Source organism: Vigna radiata, chromosome 2 (assembly GCF_000741045.1).
Source record: "Vigna radiata var. radiata cultivar VC1973A chromosome 2, Vradiata_ver6, whole genome shotgun sequence".
In the NCBI taxonomy this organism is placed as follows: domain Eukaryota; kingdom Viridiplantae; phylum Streptophyta; class Magnoliopsida; order Fabales; family Fabaceae; genus Vigna; species Vigna radiata.
Genome location: NC_028352.1, coordinates 2646619 through 2669615, shown reverse-complemented (window position 1 = coordinate 2669615; position 22997 = coordinate 2646619). Strand labels below are relative to the sequence as shown.

At 35.6% G+C, this 22997-nt stretch overlaps 2 protein-coding genes across 3 annotated transcripts; one reads left to right on the top strand and one right to left on the bottom strand.

Annotated features, from left to right (window-relative positions):
• Window positions 1-4482: 4482 nt before the first annotated feature.
• LOC106778309 (beta-galactosidase 13) lies at window positions 4483-9032 on the top strand. Its single transcript, XM_014666257.2, has 18 exons — window positions 4483-4862; window positions 5052-5147; window positions 5253-5365; window positions 5487-5553; window positions 5631-5723; window positions 5838-5981; window positions 6062-6156; window positions 6244-6349; window positions 6468-6671; window positions 6751-6918; window positions 7017-7195; window positions 7357-7466; window positions 7640-7749; window positions 7841-7948; window positions 8031-8138; window positions 8206-8351; window positions 8473-8818; window positions 8913-9032. The coding sequence occupies exons 1-18, from the start codon at window positions 4701-4703 to the stop codon at window positions 9030-9032; spliced, it is 2475 nt and encodes an 824-aa protein (XP_014521743.2). The 5' UTR covers window positions 4483-4700.
• A 2317-nt stretch (window positions 9033-11349) lies between these two features.
• LOC106756049 (E3 ubiquitin-protein ligase UPL3) lies at window positions 11350-22795 on the bottom strand. 2 transcript variants are annotated; one of them, XM_014638286.2, is made up of 18 exons: window positions 21616-22795; window positions 21261-21371; window positions 21017-21133; window positions 20666-20836; window positions 20431-20592; window positions 20001-20249; window positions 19738-19859; window positions 18261-19644; window positions 16692-16787; window positions 14534-16105; window positions 14205-14426; window positions 14004-14108; window positions 12905-12985; window positions 12745-12813; window positions 12520-12648; window positions 12082-12204; window positions 11772-11993; window positions 11350-11625 (listed from the first exon to the last, which is right to left on the bottom strand). In XM_014638286.2, the coding sequence occupies exons 1-17, from the start codon at window positions 22465-22467 to the stop codon at window positions 11928-11930; spliced, it is 5631 nt and encodes a 1876-aa protein (XP_014493772.1). In that variant the 5' UTR covers window positions 22468-22795; the 3' UTR covers window positions 11350-11625; window positions 11772-11927. The 2 variants fall into 2 exon arrangements, with proteins under 2 accessions (XP_014493772.1, XP_014493773.1); XM_014638287.2 differs by having other exon boundaries at window positions 11787-11993.
• Window positions 22796-22997: the final 202 nt, after the last annotated feature.

The following is a 22997-nucleotide window of genomic DNA, read 5'->3' as shown; positions in this document are numbered from 1 at the left end:
ATTACAACTTTTTTTTTCTGAAAATTTAATCTTGGGTGTAAAATGATTTATCAAGAGAAAAAGTAATATCGGTCGGTCCAAATCATAATTAATCGAAAAATAATGTTGTAATTCAGTTTTATATATTGGATCACAAATATTTTAGATTAATTTAAAAGTAAAAATGAAATATATATTATTGTTTTAGATGTAACAGTTTCATATATACATTTTATGTATGTGTATATTTAGTACAACAATATTGTTTTATTTTTTAAATTATAATTATAATTTTTTAAAAGCATACAAGAACATAAACCCATGAAAGCCAATATTATAGATTAAATGAGTTTAAATTAAACAATATTGGTCTACTGTAATTTAAGTAACTATTATTAATTTGGTTCAACTCATCGTTTCCAATACTAATATATTAATTCGTCACTTTTATTCAATTTTTACATTTTTTTTTTCAATATGTAACAAATTAGGGAAGAATCCTGAGAAGGTGAGGATATCGTTTTATCATAAACTTCTACAATATAATATCGTTTTGTTACATAATAAATGCACAAATTAAAAATCATATAATAGCAAAATGGTTAAAAACTATGCCTGCATAAAATTATGATAAATTGTGTAATGTTTTAACCAAAAATAGAATTTTATTCTGATAAATTATTTTTTTACTATAAACATGGAATATTTTTATTATCAAGATAAAAATTTAATTTTAGTTAAAAACAAAAAAAAGACCTCAAACATTTTGGTAATCTAAGTTTTTTTTTATCGACATGAGATAATAAAATGAAGATATATTATTTTTTCTTTGTTTTGCAAAAGAACCATGATTATTAGAGGAACCCCACTCTTGGCTGCAACTTAGTGTCAGCCATGTTTCATTGTTCATAGAGCTTGCTGCATAATGAAAATGAATTTTTTGTGCAGAACCTCTTTCAGATGTAGCTGTTTTAATATATACAAAGGTAAAGTAGCCTATGTAAATTAGACACTTGTTAAGAATCTCTGGTTAGAAGAGAGACAAGAAATTGCTGCTATATGAAAGAAGTTAATAACCTAGGAATAGCATGTGAAATATTTATGAAATGTTCGTCGTTTTCTGTGAATAAAGAAAAATTTATTTCTGAATTCTGATTAGCCGTCTCACACTATCTCTCTCTCATTAACCATTCATGCATGCATTATCAGTTTTACAAACTTTGGAGTATTATAATGCCCTAAATAGATTAGTTCAGTAATTGCATGAGTAATTAATTTGCATGTTAAAATGAATCACGGTCTGTCATAATAAAAACACTTCAGCAAATGTCTCATAATTCTGACAAAGGGAAAAACAAACAAACAAAATCATGTCTTGTTTTTTAATCTTTGCAGCTCAGTGTTTGTCCATGCACATAATAGTTCGAGATTCTATTACTACATGGAAGGAACAACATAGCAACTGCTACCAATAACAAGGACAAAATTAATAATTTTCATATGAGATAATTGATGATAATAACAAGGGCAAATTATAAGTTAACCAGCAAACAAAGCTACTACAACTTTTCTTTCTAGAGTTAGGAACGTAATGAAAGTGCTAATCTGATACACTTAAACTTAAAACGAATTATAGGACATAAATTTGCAGCAGATAGAAGTTTACAGTGTGAGAGGGATGGGTAGTGCATCCTCCATTAAACCCACGTGGAAGATAGTGACAAGTGTGAGAATGATGTGAAAGAAAGGCATGATATTGAGAGTTGCAGAGAGAGAAAGGAGGATTTCTTGATTAGGAAGCGATAATTCATGGTTGGGTATGGAAAGCTTTTGTTTAATAATGCTACTATTGACAGTGAATGATGATGCATAAATGTTATAACAGGATCATGCTCCATGAGAGTGGTACAAGATGGTTAAATTTCAATTTGATTTGGCATCAAATTGATGAATGGTTGTTGAGTGTGGATAGTGGTAGCACCCACCTAATCAGATTAGTTGGATCATCACAAATCAACAATTGTGACGTTTTACGGAACTACTGCATAGTGGAGACGGGTATTTTCACCTTCCTTATTACATTAGAAGTCCAATATCGCTTAAAAATAAGATCAATTTAGTGTACATAAACGAGTACAAATCTCATCTTACAAGTCGATTTTATAGAATTGAGTTAGACTTAAAGTCAATTTCTAACATGGTATCAAAGTCATGATTAGAGTCTATCTTAACGATATCCATCCCTAACCAATTCCTTATATATAAGAAGATACAAACCTCGTCTACAAATCGATTTTGTAAAATTAAGTTAGACTTAAAGTCTATTTCTAACCTATTAAGCAAATCAACTATTACCAATTATTCATCACACTTGAAAGATTAAGCCTGAATAATTAAGTCAACCGATTATATATATATTCGTATCTGTGTAACACACGGCAGGTATCACTTGGAATTTTGATGTTGAATTTTCCTATAAATAGTAATTTATCAGTATCTAATCTACACCTAAACCTATGTCAATCAACCTTCCACCACCTGATTTTAAGCAACCACCACGATGTATGGGTCTTATTCAATTTTGGTTCGTATTCCAAAGTTTGCTTCTTTCTTATTTTTATAATTTTTTAAGAAAGAAAAAAATAAAAAATAATAATAAATGAATGTAAAAAATTTATGTACGTAAAAAATCATTTTTTTTTCATTTAAATTTGCTGCTTCTTCAGGAAATATATGAACGTGTGCTGACGAAAAACACTTTGACCCTCTTAGGGCAAGTTCGCAAGGCCAATGCTACCTGCACCTCCGTGTTTGCTTTCTGCACCCCTGTAGTCTTTGAAATAAATGATACCTTTATGGAAATAAATAAAGATGGACTGTGTTTGATTTGATTGAATGTTTTCGGTTTGGAGTGTGCGTTTTGGTGGCAGTTGGTGGTGGTTTGTAGTTGGCCGAGATGGTGGTGGTTCTGGTGAGTTATTTTTCATTTTTTTAATTTAAATTTTGAATTATGTAATTTGTAGACACACTCTAGCTAAAATGTTATATTTGATTGTTTTGAATTTTACAATTTAATATGTAAAATTTATATTATTTATTATACATTTCGAAATATAAATTTTATAATATATTTAGGATTATACAATCAAGAATACAAATTTATATTTTATATTCTACAATCTTAAATAAAAATTTCTTTGAATTTTAAGTATTATGTTTTTTTAATAAGGTTAAATATATTTTTGGTTCATTACTTTTCTTTTGAAAATTAGAATTAGACTTTTTTTAAAATTTTAGTTCAATTTAATCTTTTAACTTTAAAAATATTTAGATTTAATTATTTTAACCAATTTTTTAAAATTTATTTAATGATTTAAATGTGTTTTATAACAATATTTGAGTTGTTTATACCATTTAATATATTTTTACTTTAATGCTAATTGAGAAATACGTTTAAAACATGAAATAAACTTAAGAAATTTGATTAAAATGACTAAATTTACACATTAATAAAGATAAGAACTAAAAATTAATCTAAAATTTTGAAAAAAGAAATTAAGAAACTAAATTTGATTAAAATAACTAAATTCACATATTAATTTTCAGATAACAAAATCCTTTTGTGTAACAAATTCATCATGTCTATATAAATTTTGAGATTTGTATATATTTGAAGTACTTGTAACAAGTTAAAATTTAGGTCATGCTTAGTCTTTGGAGAAGTGTTTCTTTCGAACTTTCTATTTTGTATTAATTTATACTAATATTTATTATGTGGAAATTATCTAAAATGGAGTACATATATTGACTCTAATGCTAAGTTCTCTATGTGATTTAGAAAATAGTATGATTCTATTTAATACATGAGAAGGTAATAAGTTTTATACATATTCTTTTAAAATACTTTTAATTTTTAAATGAATAATATTACAGATATTATAAATTGTATGTTATAATTAGAAGAGTTGTTAAAATTTCAACAAAATAAAGGGAGTATATTCCATTAAATTTATAACTAGTGTAACTCAATATTAGTTCGGTAAGTACTTGCGAATTATTGTAAAGTTCTTTATATATCTTTAATTCTTACTGATAATAAAAGGAATTAAAATCTTAAAATATTTTTTTGATAAAAAATCTTATTGATGCTGATCGATTTCCTGTTATTTTTTTTTAATAGGGTGTATAAATATAAACATGATAAATGTTTTCTAAGCATAAGTCATTCTATAGTTTCTTAAAATCAACAAGATATTTTAAGTTAAAATATTGCCACCTGTACAGCAATGCCACACATACTGCCACGTGGAAGTTCTGTACATCAACAACTGTACTGCAAATGTATGTCAAACATTTTCAAAAAGGAAAGTAGAGTGTGCAATGGACCATGAACACCGCAAAGAAGTCAAATGTTCCAAAAATAACAGGCAAAACAATAATAGTATAGTTTACAAAGAAAAGTACTATGTAGCTAGCAGCGAAAGAAGGAGAAAGCAACATATTTATCCGACACGTAGACAAAGCTTAACCATGACCAATGATTCCTAACAGAAATTTGACAAAGGAAACCGAGGTTTCCTCCAACACCTTATATACACATCATGTGTTGTCTGTTGTTTCACTACGTAAGTGTGACTGATGGAATTCTGGAAACAGTTTCAGAACAACTACATAATCTGATTAATTAATTTCTAGTTATTTTCCCCTCAGACAATCTCAACATGTCGACAATCATACTTGCTTTGATTACCATGCTTTTCATCACTGTTACCAGCGCAGAGAAGAATAAGGAAGTCACATACGATAGCAGGTCGCTCATCATCAATGGAAAACGGGAGCTTCTCTTCTCTGGTTCCGTCCATTACACTCGAAGCCCCCCTGAGGTACCTTCTTCATCACGTAACATGCAGAAATTGTTGTACAGTGAATCTCTACGTAACATGCAGTTGAACTTTATTAATTTTTGTTGTAATATAAAATATTCAACTCCATGCTACGTGTGAACGTGAGGATTCCAAACCATGCAACAATTTCTCGGTATAAATAAATGGTTTTCTCGTGTACGTTTTCAGATGTGGCCGCTGATTATTGACAAAGCTAGACGTGGAGGTTTGAACGTGATTCAAACGTACATCTTCTGGAACGTTCATGAGCCTGTAGAAGGCAAGGTAATTGTTTCTGGAACTAGATCGAACTACTAGCTGCATGCATACACGAATCGTTAATGAATATTTCAGCTGGTCTAAGTTGTGGTTTGTTCTCTGATTTTGCAGTTCAAAGTGGATCCGGAGTATGATTTCGTGAAGTTCATGCAGCTATGTCATGACAAAGGAATGTATGTTACCCTCAGGGTTGGACCTTTCATCCAAGCCGAATGGAATCACGGGTATGCTATTTATTCAATTTAAAATTCTGAAATGAAATGCATGTTCTTGAGCTACAAATAATACCTGTTCGTCGCTCCCTCATATGATGATAATTAATTTCCTTCAATGTTGATGCATCAGAGGACTTCCGTATTGGCTAAGAGAGGTTCCTGATATCATATTCCGTTCAAACAATGAAGCCTTTAAGGTATGAATCAACCTTACGTGAGGTTCGAGTTCCTGGTAATATAATTGAAGAATATTAAAGTTATTTCTAATTTGCAGAAATACATGAAAGAATATACAAAAACTGTCATAAAATTATGTCAAGACGCGAAGCTCTTCGCTCCCCAAGGAGGCCCCATCATCTTGGCACAGGTTCTGAATATTATCAACAAAATAAAAAATCTCCTAACGCTAATTAATTTCTGCTGGGTTCACAAGATATAGTATAAGCAAAGTAGTGTTCACAGCATTTTATTTATAATACAGATCGAGAATGAGTACAACCATATCCAACGTGCTTTTAGAGAGGACGGAGATAAGTACGTCCAATGGGCTGCAAATCTGGCAGTTTCACTGAATGTTGGAGTTCCATGGATCATGTGCAAACAGACGGATGCTCCTGATCCAGTGGTAAGTTCATGGAATCGTGTATACGTGTTCCAAACGGTTAAATTAGATTTTAATATTAAATAGTCTGCATGAATTTCCAGGTTAATGCATGCAATGGAAGACACTGTGGTGATACCTTTGCAGGCCCTAACAAACCCGACAAGCCTGCCCTGTGGACTGAAAACTGGACTGCTCAGTAAGTATATTCATTAATGATCAACTTTGTAAGTCAAGTGTTTTTGTTATGTTTCATGAACATCAATTAACCCATTTGAAACTACAGGTATAGGGTGTTTGGAGATCCACCATCGCAAAGATCAGCAGAAGACATTGCCTTCTCAGTTGCCCGTTTCTTCTCTAAGAATGGCTCTTTGATGAACTACTATATGGTAATGAAAACCTTAAGATGCTATATATATATATATATATATATATATATATATATATATATATATATGGATAGAGAGTTTGTCTTCTCACTCAACTCCATCTGAAACTTGTGTGTAGTACTATGGTGGAACAAATTTTGGTAGAACAAGCTCTGCCTTCAGTACAACACGATATTACGATGAAGCCCCGCTTGATGAATTCGGTTTGCAGAGAGACCCAAAATGGAGTCACCTGAGAGACGTGCACAAGGCATTGACCCTATGCAGGCAGTCCCTGTTTGGTGCTGAATCGGTGGTCACAAAAGTTAACCAGCATCACGAGGTCAGCATCTCATCTCACCAGCCTTACGTTGCAAGTTTTTTGAATTACAACCATAATGCTGCAAGTTTAAATTACGCAGATTATAGTTTTCGAGAAGAAAGATAGTCACTTATGTACTGCTTTCATCACTAACAACCACACCAAAAATCCAGCCACCATAAAGTTCAGAGAAACGAGCTATTTTCTGCCACCACGTTCCATCAGTATCCTCCCTGACTGCAAGACTGTGGTCTTCAACACCCAAAATGTAGCTTCTTTTACCCTTGCTTTTTACAAGGCTTTGAAATTTTTGCTTTGCTTCTTGATTAGTCCCTGTATCTTAATTCACATTGCCTCCTCAATCAGGTTGCTTCACAACATAATTCAAGGAACTTCAAGAAGTCAAAAAAGGCCAACAATTTCAAGTGGGAGGTGTTTACTGAAACCATTCCAGTCGCCAAGGATATAAAAGTTAGTGGAAATGTTCCCGCTGAACTTTATAGCTTGCTTAAAGACACCACAGACTATGCATGGTACACCACCAGGTGAGTTCCTGTCAGCAACTGAGGATATGGTACTTTCAAAAAATTTCCCTTTTTATTATCCCATGCATAAGATTTCACCCTGATATTTCGTCAATCTCATCATCCCTGCGTTGGTATTCTATACAACTGTTGTATGAGACCCTTTTATATATTCAATGCAGCGTGGAATTGGGTCCGGAAGACTTGCCAAAGAAGAGTGACGTATCCACCGTTATTCGTATTTTGAGTCTTGGCCATTCTCTGCATACCTTTGTAAATGGAGAATTTATTGGTAAGAACGGAGAAACTTGACCAATGATCATTTTCGATAAAAGAGGGAAGTGGATCGAGTCCAATGTATTTGGATTTCTTCATGCCTAGCAAAGTGTATAGTATTCTATTCTCTAAGAAAAACTCATGAGGGTTGTTCACATTTCGCTAACTATCTGTCTTGCTGGTTTTAAGGAACAAATCATGGTACTCATGAAGAGAAAGGTTTTGAATTCCAGAAAGCTGTACACTTCAAGGTTGGAGTTAACAACATAGCTATCTTGGCTAGCACTATTGGACTCCCTGTAAGAGGCTAAACTTTTTCCTTCTCCCCTATGTTCACCACTTGTTTGTTTCAATGTCATCATATTCTTGTATCCCATTTAATATATACAGGACAGTGGTGCATACATGGAGCACAGGTATGCTGGACCAAAGTCTATACTCATCCTTGGTCTTAACTCTGGAAAAATTGATCTGACTTCTAATGGTTGGGGCACTAAGGTATTATTAATTGATTAACCAATTTGTTTAAATCACAGTTGAACAGGTGAAATTATTCAGCTGAATTGGTGGTGTTTTGCAGGTTGGAATCCAAGGAGAGGAGTATGCCGTTTTCACTGAGGAGGGATCAAAGAAAGTAGAATGGAAAGAGGTGACCAAGGGAAATGGAAAGTCTCTCTCGTGGTATAAGGTAATAGTTAATGGATTAAAAATTTGCAAGCTTTTTCTAGGGGACCCATGTTTGAATTTTTTTACAGACAACTTTTAGAAAACCAGAGGGAAGGGATCCTGTTGCCATAAAGATGACTGGTATGGGGAAGGGAATGATTTGGATCAATGGTAAAAGCATCGGTCGTCATTGGATGAGTTTCCTCTCTCCCCTTGGAAGCCCTACTCAGTCAGAGTAAGTAAATCACTGAAAAAACAAATTTCTGTCCAAGAAAACGAACCAACTCAGAGTTATTCATTATACTTGTTTAACTTTTGCTTTGGCCATCTCAAATTTGGTACTTATGTTGCATCAGGTACCACATCCCAAGAACTTACTTAAATGAAAAAGAGAATCTCCTTGTGATATTTGAGGAAGAGCAAGCAGACCCAAGTCAGATTGAGATTCAAACGGTTGACAGAGATACAATATGCAGTATTATCACAGAGAATCACCCTCCCAACGTCAATTCCTGGGCATCTAAGGGTGGCAAGTTCCAGACTGTTGTGGAAAATCCGAAGCCAACGGCTACAGTCCAATGTCCAAACCACAAAAGCATTAAGGCTGTGGAGTTTGCAAGCTTTGGTGATCCAACGGGTGTCTGTGGAGAGCTTATTAAGGGAAAATGTGATGCCTCTGCCACCAAGCAGATTGTTGAACAGGCAAAATACTAACTAACTCTCTGTTTTTATCTTTGCAAACTCCTCAAACATGAAACTCAACCTTTTTGTTTTTTGTTTGTTTGACTTTGTTCAGCAATGCATGGGAAAACCATCATGCTCGATTCCACTTGAAGCGTCAACCTTCACCCAGGGAAAAGATCCTTGCCCAGATGTGTCGAAGACTCTTGCAATTCAAGTGAAGTGTGACTTATAGAATCCTGTTTCTAGGACAGTTAGAGCTGAGTTTGCGTTAGTTATCTGATTGCTCAAGTGCAGTTCATAAACTCAGATTTCACTCTTTTCTTTTCTTTTCTTTTATAGAAAGTCACAGGATACCTCAAATCGGTGTCCTTACTTCACAAACACCATTTTTGTTTCTTCTGATTACATTAAAATTTTTTGTTCTGATTACATTAAAAATGTAGAGAAACATTTAATACAAGTTCGATAGGATTAAGCTTTTATCCTGTGTTCTTACATTTTCATTTTTTGAGGTGTTCTTACTTGTTCATGCGGTATGAATATTCTATCATATCATGTAAGATGTCCAAAATGGTTAGTCCCAAAGAAGTAATTTATTATGCTTTTAAAAACAGTAATAAATTCTAAGTTGATTAAAGCAACTAAAATTCAATTATTATCTTCCATTTAAGAATTGGACCAAAATATGTGAAAACTTGTAACTGGCAGGTTAAGACGAAATGCAGTTTATTCATTGATAATGCTCTATCACACAAAATTGAACAAGAAAAAGTTAATTAAAAGTGCTGTGAGACCCAATTTAACCTAAACTCCTAAAACTTAATTCAAACTCACACGATCTTCTTAAGAATTCATCATCATCATCATCAAATTGTCCACGAAAATAATATTTATGTCTATCTCGTTAAAATTGGACTCCACAATTAACCCAAAACGATAAGTAGAGATAACTTGTGTAAACAAACTCGAAAATTATTCGTTTGGGTAATCAACTAAGAAAATAGTGGATAAAAAATAGTAGCAAAACCAATTTAAAAAAGTATTTTTTTTTTTTTACCTTTTATTCATAAGTAATTAAGTAAGCGAGGATTGGTATGTAAAATAAGGGTTAAATTGTTATTTATTTAAACACTTATTATGAATATTTTTATCTTACTTACATGCCATGTAAATTTTGGAAAAAGTCTTTTTTTTGATAACTTTTTGACTGACAGTTCGTGATTGGTCAATTTCAAATATATTTTTTTAGAATAAATTCAAACAGACTAATAAAATGATGACATGCCTGTTGTCAAAAAATTCTCAAAAAAATGTTGTTAAAATATCATTATCCATAAATTTTTATCTCATTGAATCAAATAAACCTTAAATTAACCCGTAATAGAAAAAGAAAAAAAAAACGCATGAATTTTATTGTCAAACTATTTTTTTTATTAGTTTATAATGTTTAATGAAAAAAAAAAAAAACAAACAAACGCCACAATCACGATAACCATGATCCTTAAAAGTTACAAGTTGTGCTAGTGTACTCATTCAATGTCTAAAAAATCACTGACATTTTTTTCTGAAACATCCATTTGTAAATAATCTTAACCTTCGAATACTTCTTGCTAAGACATTATCGGATAACTTTTGAAATATACACAAAATTACCTATTTTAGAAACCTAATTATAAATTACTTCAATGTAATTTATTTGCACAATAACTTCGAAGTTTGGCTTGTTTAAGTATAACTCCGAATGTTTGGACCATAGGAAAAAAAGTTATATCGTCAAATTTAAATTCCCTGCTGAATTATAGATATATCATTCCAGGAAATAATTACTTTTCATCAACTTTTGTTGTGGAAACTGAAAAGTAAAAGTCAATATAACATATATATTTGTTATTGATGTTATTATACTACAAAGTGCAGAATTTAGCACAAAAAAAAAAGGCTCCAAGAGAATTTTAGTTGTTAGAACAAGAAAATAGAAAAGAAGTTATACAAAATATAATTGTATATGATGATGAATCTTATGTCCAAGTTAGTTCAAATTACTCAAACGACAGGCTTACAATAAAATCTTAATGAGTATGACTGAGTTAATGGTTTAAAAGATTCATTGTCATCTGTTAAATTGATCAAATCAGCCGGCGTAATCCGACTTCAAAAGTTATGAACCTATCCTCTCGTAGTGTTTTGCGAGCGTATGTTTAATGATAAGAAGGAAGTTGAAATTTTAGAAGTAATACAAACTGTCCAAGTTGCCTAGGACAGAGCCAAGCCTAGTGATGGTTATTCGAGCATTTCGTACGGGTTACTATAATGTATGTCATCATCTTATTGATCTATTTTTAAATTTATGTTTAAATAAACACTTTAAACGCTAGTGATATTATTCGAGCATTTCGTACCGGTTGTTGTTAAAAGAGACTTTTTCTAAAAAAAAAATATCATTTTTCTACCTGCGTTGGAATTTACACTGAGTAATATAACGTAGCTAGAGAGCATAATACCTGATATCTATTGTAAGAATGGCTTTTTCTGGGACAATCATACCAAACTTTTTAGAATCATTGGTATTTTAGCATTATGATGCACTGAACAGGAGATCTAACGGAAAATGTCAAATCATAAAGCATAGTATTTGATATTTCTATTCCTTTTACCATCTTCCATACATGTATATAACTAGCTGCCAATAATTTTGACTTGGAAACAGAATGATGAAAAATTTAGGAGGGTAATTACTCAATAATCCTATTCTATTTACATGTTGAACAGCTAAAACGAGCTCCGCAAATCCCTTTACACCTTGAAAATGAGGCAATCCAATTCAACTGCCAGTAATCAAGGAATTCAAACGAATTAGATTATGAACAAATGACAACGAACAAAGAGGCTCTTGGTTAAATTGCTTAAGAATATGATTGATCTGGTAGTAATATAAAGAATCAATCGTAAGGTTTCACAATGGTAAACTCACCCAAACCATTCCCACCTTTGACGTGCGTGCCCAACTGAAGCCATTATTTGAGAAGCAAGGAGGAAAGTACACGCAACCAAAAAAATAATTAAGCCTCGAGATTAACCCTGGTTTGCCATATTAACATGCAGGGTAGGGTAGGTTAGTTCCGGAAGGTCATGATAAATCAAAGGATCCCTGGCCTTCATTGATTGCATAGAGTAGCTTCTTGTACATAATTTCCTGTTTTAAAATGGAAATCAAAGATTAGCACCAAGAGATGCTTTGACATGCACTGTCATAAAATCAACAATGCTTTGCTGTGTTCTACCTTGGTAGAATAAGGAGGAAGCTTCAGATAATTTGCACACGTCATCACACTTGGCAAGTCATCATCCGCTGATTCTGAAGGCCCGTTCCCATTAGATGAAGCATTAGCTGCACTTGACGAAAGCTGCACCAAGACATGTAAATGTAATTACTTATTAGCATTGTATTTTGTATAGCCCCCCTCCCTGCTACGAGATTAAAGAGGAAAACTATACAAAGCAAATCTTCTGCTTATCATGTCAACTATTCCGTCAAAGATTCCCTAAACATCATGTTACTTAAGAAAGAGCTGCAGTAACACTGGTAATGACCAGATTTCTAATAGCCCAAACAAAGGATCATCCCCACCTCACATAATAAAGACAATTCTAATATTCAAGACTTGAGGTAGAAAATAACATTGAGGCATAATTAAAGAACTAGCAGACAGGTTGCATACCTTCCTCACAATTGTTAGTTTTGGATTTAGAACTGACAGTCCACCAGGTGGAAGTCTAGGTGCACCAGTAACAAACTGACAGAAGGCTCGCTGCTGTTCTGGTGTGAATTCTCCCATGATTTCTAGTAACTGAAAATAGCATCATACAGAATGAGCTTCAAATATAACAAAGCCTATATTTTTTCCAATAACACAATTGTCCTTCTACAGGAATAAGAATCATACATTAACTATGGCTGGGCTCTTGGCAGTATAACCATGGTCAAATTTAATATGATCAGCAAGTGTCTCAGTCTGCAGAAAACAAAATAAATTTATGATACATCCAAGGTAACATTTCACATTGTTGTAAGAAGCAGCAATACATTTGAGTAAAAAAAAATACCTTCCACAATTCTCTACGGCCGCAAAGCAAATAATCCAGTTCTTGGGGAGTAAAAATTTGCAAAGATGAGATTTCAAAAACCTGAATTAACAGGCACAAGAGAGAAAGCGACAAATGTTTAGTTTCCCAACTTAAGTATATGAATACAATATCCAACAAGTATTTTCATGGTCCAACTATTGCTCAGCCTATCTCTATCACACAAGGAGCTATCAGCTGATTTCACTTGTTAAATTTTTACACTGAATAACTTAGTGTTTATTTTCCTTTCTTGATATGAAAGGTAAGGGGGGCATGATAAGTACCCAAGCACTTAGGAAACCACTCTCTAAAGCTAACTATTAAGGGGAGAGAACTAAACACTCAATACACCACTGAACATCTCAGACTACTTCGCTGAGGGGACTTTGGCACTCTATAGTATCCAAGTTCCTATTATAGCTCTTTCCGAGAGTCAATGTTTCAGCAGCTTTCAGTCTACGTAACTTCTCTCAGAGGCAAGTTACCCAATTCTCTTGTTGGTCAGAACCCCTCAACGGTCAAAACCCTTTGTCAGTAGCCCTTTCCAAGACACTCACAATCAGTTCTAATATGAATTGATAAGTACCAAAGCAATCGGAAAACCCACCCTCAAAAAGGCTAGCTATTAAGGGGGAGAACCAAACACCATACTCCACCACCGCATACTACTGAATGTGAGGCTTGGGCACCCCATAATACCCAAATTCATATTACCACCACACAAGGCAAGTAGCAAACTAAGTAAACGGCTAGGAAAAAACAAAGGTAGTAATTTTTCACTACAGAAAAGTGCCCTATAGAATCTAAACATAAAAATCTAAATCTGCACTATTAATGTTCAATACCAAATTAAACACCAGTCAAATTTCCTTTCCAAACAAATTGTTTGGGAGAAACAAAAAGGAGAACGGAAAACGAATGGACCATGTATAATAAAAGACGGACAACAATGAAATTGCAAAAACTTCTGTTCACAATTACAGCAAATACATTACATACTATATAAGGACTTACACACAATCCTCAAACAAGAAGCACAACCAAATTTAAAAGAAATAATTAAAATCAACAATTATACCTGATTGAACCCTGCCCTAAATGCTTCCATCTGACGCAAGATTCCTGTCTTAACAGTTGCCTCGACCACCATGGATATGTACTCCTCCAGATTATTGATGTCAACCTGAAAGCTCAGACAAAATTCAAAGAAATTTTCATAAGAGAGAATCAGAACCAAACCAAAAAGAAAAGGAGAAAGAGAAAAAGACTGAATACATACAATTTCATCTCCAGGTTTCAAGATGTACTCTGGATAACCAGGAAGAGTAAAGTCAAAGCAGAGATCTTCAATTTGAGCCCCACGAAATTGTAAATTACCCTTATCAGTATAGCAACCACCAAAAGATTCGATATATCGTTTTCGGCAAACAAGGGCATTTAACTCTTGTAAAGTTTTCCCAAGCTCGGCATCAATGAAAAGAATGTCATGCAAATCAAGATCCTGCAATATATCAAAGGCTAAATATATACAAACTACAAATCATCCTAAAGATCAAGTATACACATGAAATGAGACAACTGACAAGACATCAACATTCCATAACTTACTTGACCAAGAACAAGCTTATAAAATGCCGCTGACAGTGGTAAATCCAATAGGCGTCCATCTTGGAGAGCTTTAGCCATTACACGACCTAATAGCCGGAAATATTCAATAACTCTAAAAAATGGGGTACCCTCAGACGTATCAGCATTTGCAGGCCATGGTCGAGGAAACAGCCCAAGAGGAGCCTGAACAAGTTCTCCATCACCAGCAGAAGAGCCATCACTACTTTTCATTTTCCTTTCATTTCCATCAATTTCCATTGAATATTTCTCTGAAGAACCTGATCTCCACATTCGAAGTCCAACTCTTTGTAAGTCATGACTGAGAAGTGTGTAGAACTCCAAGGTGGGACCCAGACCAGTGCCAACTTCACCAAAATATTCTACTTCAAGTACAGCCTTTTGACTAGAATACAACTCCATCACTTTGGCAGCAGAATCCAAAATGCGGTTTCGAGATACACGAACCTTTTGCCGCTGCAATCTCCCAACCCTGATCTCTCTTTCATTTGTTGATCCATGACCATCAGCACCCTGCTGCTGTTGAAGGCGATACAGTGCACGAGATAACCCAAAGGCAGTTGAATAGAAGTACTGTCTCCGGGTCTCAAAAGGAAACAAGAAAGGGCATGCTTTAGTTAGCTGGTAACACCATGAAGGAAGACTCCCACTACATAAGGCAAGGGCATCTTGTATTTGCCTAGCTAATTTTGGAGTAAGTTTGCCACTTATAAATTCCTCTGCAGGAACCCTAGCACCACTGGTAACACTTAGCTCATCTAAATCCAGAATCTTACCCTCTGCAAAGTTATCAGTAACCACTTGGGCCCTCAATCGAGGGGCTAGTTGGTTCAAACCCTCTAGCACCCGCAATAGTGCTAATATATTGTACGTAGGATTAGATTTCTCCAATTCACAGGGCAATTCACCCTGCAAGATGCTATCTAATACAGATGTCTGATGTAGCTTGGCTTCAGAACCAGAATTTGATGCAGATCCAGATTTGCCAGATTTTGAAGCATTAGAGCTTGAACCTCCAGGGGTTGCCCTATCTGTTTGGTTCTCTGACCTCTGATAAGTTATAGTATAAATATCACCCCACAACCTGCTTCCATCACCGGATACATAATCATTACTGCCAGCCAATCTCTCTTCATCGTCTTCATCATGCACAAGCTGTCTTTGAATTGCCTGATATATAGTCAAATGCCTGTTAAGCTGCTTCCCACCAGCAGTAAAGATCAACTTTGGAGGATCATTAGAACTACCAAATAATGGACGCCCTAGTCGATCTCTTCCACCCCTGATACCTCTGTTATTGGCAGATCCAAGTCCAGCCATGGCAGCAGCAGCAAATGACATTGCACCTCTTGAGCTTGATGTATAGCCACTCCTAAAATCAGCAGAGTCTGATCCCCTCATGGTACCAGTTTTGCTGCTAGAACCTGAAGCAGCATTAGTCTGGCCATCAGTTGTCGCAGGAGCAACAGTACTTTCCTCTGCCAAATCACCCAATTTCACATCATGTACTTTGTCAGGAGAGCACACCAAAGGAAGAGAATCATCCCTCAGAACCTGCAACAAGAAAAATAAAAACAAACACAAAATATGTAAAAGTCATAAATATATTATACAACTGAATTTAATTTTAACATTCAATCTAGATAGATGTCAGAGACATTATATGATTTGATAGGAAATATCTTATACAATATTTCCCGTTATTATCGTGTGTACACAACACACAATTTCAAGCAATCCATACAGTAATAAAATATGACGAGCTAAAATTAAAAAATTGCAAACAAAAAAACTAGGATTGAGTGGCTTGGACAGTTTGCAGAAGATCATAAACTCAACAATCTTTATTGCCACAATTGTACCCATGGAAAAAATTAAAAAAAAAATGATAGAAAGAGAGCAACATTTCAGTTTGAAAATATTGCAAACAAGATAGAAGGACACCAGCACTGGAAGTAAAAACAAGGATGCAGAGATTTTAACATATCAAAAGCAATGTTCAAAATGTAAGAAAAAAAAAAGGGAATGATGACAGAAAGCAAAAAATAACAGTAGCACGGTAACCACTCAACTTCAGTGAGATACTCATGATTAAGAAAGGAAGATAATATTAGCAAAAGAAGAACAGTATATAGCATACATCTTCATGGTCATCATCTTCATCATCAGAAATATCGTCATCTTCAATCACCAATGCCTCATCAATCTCAACAGGAGATATATCCAAATCTTCATCCTGCAATGTTTTGCAAAATGTCAATAGAAGGGCAGAAAAATGGAAGTGGGGGAGGGGGGTGGGTGGATGGGAATAGACTAATGTTTAGATACTTCAGGATACTTGAATTAGGTTCATGATTTAGACTAAAGCTTACCATGCATGTAAAACAGTCATAACAAAAAAAAAAAAAAAAGAAAAAAAAAAAAAAAAAAAAAAAAAAGTATAACGTAAATAGGAAAACTATAAGCCCGCCCAAAAGTCATCTAAAACATTTCCCAATTAAAAGGGCACTGAAATGCTCTTTAAAATTGACAAGCATAATGCCAAAAAAAAAATGATCAAACTTAAACTATATAAAGCATTTGATTTTAACTTATGAGTGGCACAATGCAACAAATCCTGACATGTGCACTTTACGAAAAAAGGATGAGGATTCGCGTATATGAAGCACCCATTTGATCAGATCCCAAATACACCGTTACAGGAAAGCTCCTTATGCAACATAATGAGTTATCCTCTCAATGTACCTCCCTTTTTTAGTAACTACGACACTTTGGCAAGGAATCTTACAACAGCTTAATTTTAATGTACAACTGAACTGTACGTAAAGAAATAAATGGTGCAGAATTAAAAAGAACAAATAGGCAGTTTTTCTCGTGTAAGAGATTATATCATGAATAATTATGATCCAAAGCTCTTTATAAAACTAAATGGCAGAGGTAAAACATTTTAAGGATCTACAGACAATAAATACAGTGTCCAAAGTTACAGATATCAGAGAAATTTCAAATGTCTTTCAATCCAATATGGCACCTTTGCATCTTATATAGGCACTTTTAAGTATTCTCCTTACATTTCACATTATAAGCCAAAATAAGGACAATAAAATCCTAGTCAGGTCATACATATCCATAAGGAACGGGAGAGAAAAAAAAAAGGAAATACATCTAATAAAAACTTAATGATTACACGTTATAAATTGACAGATGAAAAAAACCTGAAGCATTGCAAACTCTTACCTAGGATTTCTCTGTATATAATATAACACCATTCCGTAAAGTAACAAATATAATATATAACACTGAATCAGACATAAACACCAATACACGTGCTGTCCCAGAGACAAGTCTCTATAACATACAAATACAGCAATACAGTTGCTGTATCAGAGACAAAAGTCTCCAATCACATACAGAATCAGCAATACACTTGATGTCACATAGAAAGAAAACTCCTACAGAAAGTATTCTCTATCCACAAACTAAAAGTGACTTCACATTGCCAAATGACAAAACATATTACCAGATGTATGCTCCTAAATTCCTAGTAAATAACTACCAGCAGTTATTTTCTATGCATGACTACCATCCTACAGTTTCTAACACAGCATTGTTTTCTAAAAGTGTTATTTGAGTTCTAATACAGAACTGATTTTTAAAGCAGTTATTTTTTTACAAATAACTAACCCTAACTTAGTTTCCATCCGTATACCTCAGAAGTAGAGTCACCATTTACAGGCTTTGCTTGAGCATCTTTATCAAGAGCTGCTCTTCTGCGAGTAGCATTCCTGGTCTGAGGTCCTCTTGACTCCTCTTGCGCAGGCTTTAATACAGCTTTTCCCTTACTCTTAGAAGAGCTGGTGCTTTTATCTTGAAGTATTTGCTTTCTAGATGTGTCACCTATATTAACAGATGATCTGGATCTAGTAGAATGACGACGGGTAGTAGAAGTAGTGGATACACCCGCTCCTGGAGTTGATTCAGAATGACCAGCAGGTACAGTGGACTTCTGACCAGATTCACTTCGTTGGATACGAGACCAAAGAAATTCTTCAATAGCTGCTAAACTTGCTAATGGGTCAACCAATACAACATTTGATGAATAATCCTTAAGTGACTTTTCACCCTGGGCTCGACAAAGCCGCAACTTGAAGGGATGAGATAATGCACTTAGTCCAGAGGAGAGGCGTGTACTCCCACTAGATGACCTGGATGAATGACTCAGCACAACAGGGAAACGTTCCAATGAGGACAAGGCATTTTGAAGCTTTTGAACCAAGACGGTCATAGGAGGCACAGTCCCAACTTCAGTTGAGGAAGGTAGTGCAACAGCTATAAATAACTTAAACCTTGTAAGTGCTTGTTGGCGAAGGTTTGGTAAGCAGGTTTCTAAGGATTTATCTTTAGAGAAGTACCCACAGGAAAAATAATTCAACAAAGCTGCAACAACACCACTACCAATAAATTCAAATGTAGATACACCATCACCTTTGCCAAGTTCCTTTAGCATGTCAGCTATGACTCCAATTAAATACTCTTCTAGAACAGATCCAGAAGATTTAGATTTCCCCTTTCCATTGGTTCTTTCTTCATCCGCATCAGTATTTAGCTTCATGCAGAGATTTTTCAGATTCAAAAGATCATCAGTAATACCCACTTCAGATGCCCCAGCATCAGAAGGAAAGTACTTATCTTTAAAAGCCTTTGCGGCTGCACTAACAGACATCCGAATACTGGAATTTACTGTTGGAATATCCACAGAACTTGGAGGTGAGCCAACATTCACTGAAACAGGAGCCTTCAAATCATCCAAAGGATTCCCATCAGGATTGGAGCTTCCACTGCGTCGCCGATAACGCCTAGAGCGAGATGATGCTCCAGATATAGAATCATTATCCTTCTCAGCAGAAGATGCCTGAGTAGAGATATTGGTTGAATTTGCAGGTAAAATAAGTTGGTCCACTGCATGCACAACACCTTCTCTAATGAACATCTTGGAGAATGTCCCAGGAAGCTTTTCCATTAGAATTTCAGCAATTTTCAAGGCAGGAACCAACACATGTGGATCTTTCCATGCTAGGACCCCAGCTAAGAAACTATATGATCAAATAGAAAATGCATAAATTCTTTGAACCCATAAAATCAGTTAGGATATTAAGTAATATCAACACCATTAAATGTCTACATACCTTGATATATTGGTCACACTCAACAAAGACTGGATCATCTCTGCTGTGCTGAAATACATCAATTTTCCAATGACAGAAAGACATTTGTGCCGAACAGGACCATTGACACTAGAACCATATATCTGAATTAAAGGCAAGCCAATACCATCAATTAAACCAAAAACAAACAAGGAAGCAATGGATCAATTTATCTCAACTAGTTTTTAATTTAAGAAATCTATGAAGCAAAATATAAGCAATTGATCAATGCAAAAAATGTCAACCTGTATTAAAACTGGTAGAAGATCCATAGCAAATTGCTTAAGAAGTTCAGGCTGGTCATTTAATAGTTTCTCACGGGCTGATATCTCAGTAACATTTCCATTTGAATCTTCTTGTTTCCCAGAGCTACCAGCGGGAGACTTCCTTATAATGGGCCCTTTCATAAACATGTTGGAGATGATAGGGAGAGAAATTGTTCCTTGTGGCAATGGGGGAAGAAGCTCATTTGCCAGGTTTACAATCTCAAATATCTATACATTGGAACAAATAATTAGAATAATCTCTTATCTTCAGAAATGGAATAGAACTGGAAATATCAAGGCTTTAAATAATGGTGCATTAGGTCAAGTCAGAGTCTGATAAATGAACCCTTACGATATAAAACCAAACGTGAATGACCAAAAAAGGAAGAGTTCTGAAGTTAATAGATACCTGCTCTGGGGGCCTACTTAATGCAGGTGAAACAGAGGCATTGGAAGAAACTCCAGAACCAGATAGAATATCTTTAAGAATACCACTAATTCCGAGTAGTAGTAAAGTTTTAGCTCCAAGAGGCGATCCACTCGCACAAGTTGAAAGAAGTCGGATTAAACCCTGCATATACCCAAGTCAAGGAGCAACAACTACAGGCAAAATGCATGAGACTTGAAGCACAAATTACACTTACAGTATATGTCGGTGTGCTGAGAGAAGCCTGACCACCTCCAGAACTGCTGTTAGAGATGAGGGAGGCAGCTTGTGTTACCAGTCCATGGTTGCACAATTCATCTAATTTGTCAGGTGATGACGCAAACGCTTCAGCTATTCGAGTCAAACAAACAGAGGCATGCTCTAGAACCTACAAAAATTGATAATGCATAAGGTGAAAGTACAGATAAATAATTTACAACATAGAATATAATTATCAAAATTTCCCATCTATCGAGGTAAACTTCCTTAAAAGGCAAATTTATGGACGAAAAATGCAAAAATACTGATTCCATTACGTGACAAGACTGACAACGAAACATGACCTTACCTTGGCATCATGGTAATGAAGAAGGTTTGTGAGAAGAGGAACAGCTTCCATCACAAAATCAGACGCATCTGAAGGAAGTTTCTTGCACATATTTGCAGCAGTAGACAATGCAACCCGCTGAAACGAAGAATAATGTCAACTTACACATGACACTTAAAGCACCAGTGACCAAATGAATTATGACTGTCCAAAAGAACAAAACTATAATCATACACTAGTTGTAAGTCCTTCACTGACAATTTACCTGAACTCCTGTAGAAAAGAAGTCCAAATAAGAAAGAACGGCCATAAGAGCACCTGCTCGTAGGCAGGCAGTAGGATGCTCCTGAGATATCTTCTTCAGAGCTTGAAGGGACTGTTCATGCCATCAAATAAAATAATCAAACTGTAAGAATTTCCATTTCAAAATGCTATGTCGCCGATCAAAAAACGAAAATTTCTTCTCCAACTGAAAATATGACCCTGGGAGACTATAATGTATAATTTAAAAAGCAATTAGGCAGCCCCAGATTCAGCATTGAAGCATAATAATATTTGTTTTACAAGTTTTAAACACCGATTTTCATTAGTCCCACAACAGTCATGAACTAAAGAACAACCTGCTCAGCCAAGTCCATGTATTCTATGGTGAGCAACCTCGCACAGAAAATTGAAACTGCACCATAATGAACAACCGCAGCACAAGATGAAGGTAGCACGTCGCAGAGATGGGTTAATGCTCTTGCAGCAAGAAGCATGATGTCGGGATTGTTCTCGTGATTCAACAAACCCACAAGCACAGGAACAAACGAATCAACTGAGAATGTACTAAGCGATTCTTCAGTCCCAATTGAAAGCATTTCACAGAGTTGCGTCAACGCTTCAACCTGCCGCCCTTCTTCGCCCTCCGCTCGCAACCCAAAAAGGATCTTTTTCAGCCTCCCGTTCTGATGAGAGGAAGACGCGGAACCCATGGCAGAAGATGGGAGCAGATCATCCAACCCAGCACCAAGCTTTCGAAGCAGCCCCTGAAGTGCACTACTCGCAGAGGTCAAATTTTGATGCAAAATCCCCACACCACCTTCACTGTCATTATCATCATCTTCTGCACCACCATCCATGTTCAATGCCAGCCCTCTGTCAGCATCTCTGTCCCTAATCCTAACATCGTGTTCTTTTTCCTTACCCTTGTCGGAGTTGTCCTTGCTGCGGCGATCACGTCGGGAACCAGATGATTCATTGGCAGAGTCCATGGGAGGAGGATTCTTCGGAGGTAAGGGTTGTTCCTTAGTTCTTGATGCACGGGAGCGAGTGTTAACAGAAGAAAGAGATGCGGTGGCAGTTGCGGCGGCGGAAGCAGAGGAAGAAGAAGAGAGACGCGCACGCTTGCTGGAACGGGTAGTGGGACCAGAGGAAGGGGATGAAGGGGCAGCTGAGGAAGCCTCCGCCCGCTTCCGGCTCCGTGTTTCCATACAAAATCCACCCAACCCGCAGTCTATCAACTCGCTCGCCACCGAGCGTCAATCACGCTTTCATCCACCCAATAATCCCTACCATGGATCGAATCTTTGTTGGTAGAACGAATCTGCTCCACAATTTGAAACCCTAGAAACTGCAGATGAGGGGATTCGCCGTTTTCAAACAAGGCGTGGAGTGAGATTTCGGAGGAGTGTAATCAACGGAAACAAAGATTTTGAGGTAATGACGAAAGAGGGTTGTTGCCGGAAACCCTAAGCCAGGCAAATGGGTAAGAGAGGAAGAAAGAAAAAGAAATGGAAGAATAAAGGGACAGAATAAAATGACGCTTTTATATGTAACTTTCTTTGCCTTTTTTAATATTTAAATAAAAATTTATTTGATGGTGGTCACTTTCCTTCGTCCAACCGAACTGAACTAGCCACGCTCCTCCGTGGCACTGTCGCAGCGTGGCGCGTACACTTCCACCCCTCACGACGTCGTTTTAGCCAACGCCACCACACCAGCCACCCCAGAGTATGTACTA

Bases quoted from the DNA above. Each gene is read 5' to 3' on its own strand.
- LOC106778309 (XM_014666257.2), top strand. From the start codon at position 4,701: ATGTCGACAATCATACTTGCTTTGATTACCATGCTTTTCATCACTGTT. The intron at 6,157-6,243 runs GTAAGTATATTC...TTGAAACTACAG, and splicing joins ACTGAAAACTGGACTGCTCA to GTATAGGGTGTTTGGAGATC. The intron at 7,750-7,840 runs GTAAGAGGCTAA...TAATATATACAG, and splicing joins CTAGCACTATTGGACTCCCT to GACAGTGGTGCATACATGGA.
- LOC106756049 (XM_014638286.2), bottom strand. From the start codon at position 22,467: ATGGAAACACGGAGCCGGAAGCGGGCGGAGGCTTCCTCAGCTGCCCCT. The intron at 20,593-20,665 runs GTAAGTGTAATT...GGGTATATGCAG, and splicing joins TCAGCACACCGACATATACT to GGTTTAATCCGACTTCTTTC. The intron at 12,205-12,519 runs GTATGCAACCTG...GTCTTGGTGCAG, and splicing joins AACTAACAATTGTGAGGAAG to CTTTCGTCAAGTGCAGCTAA.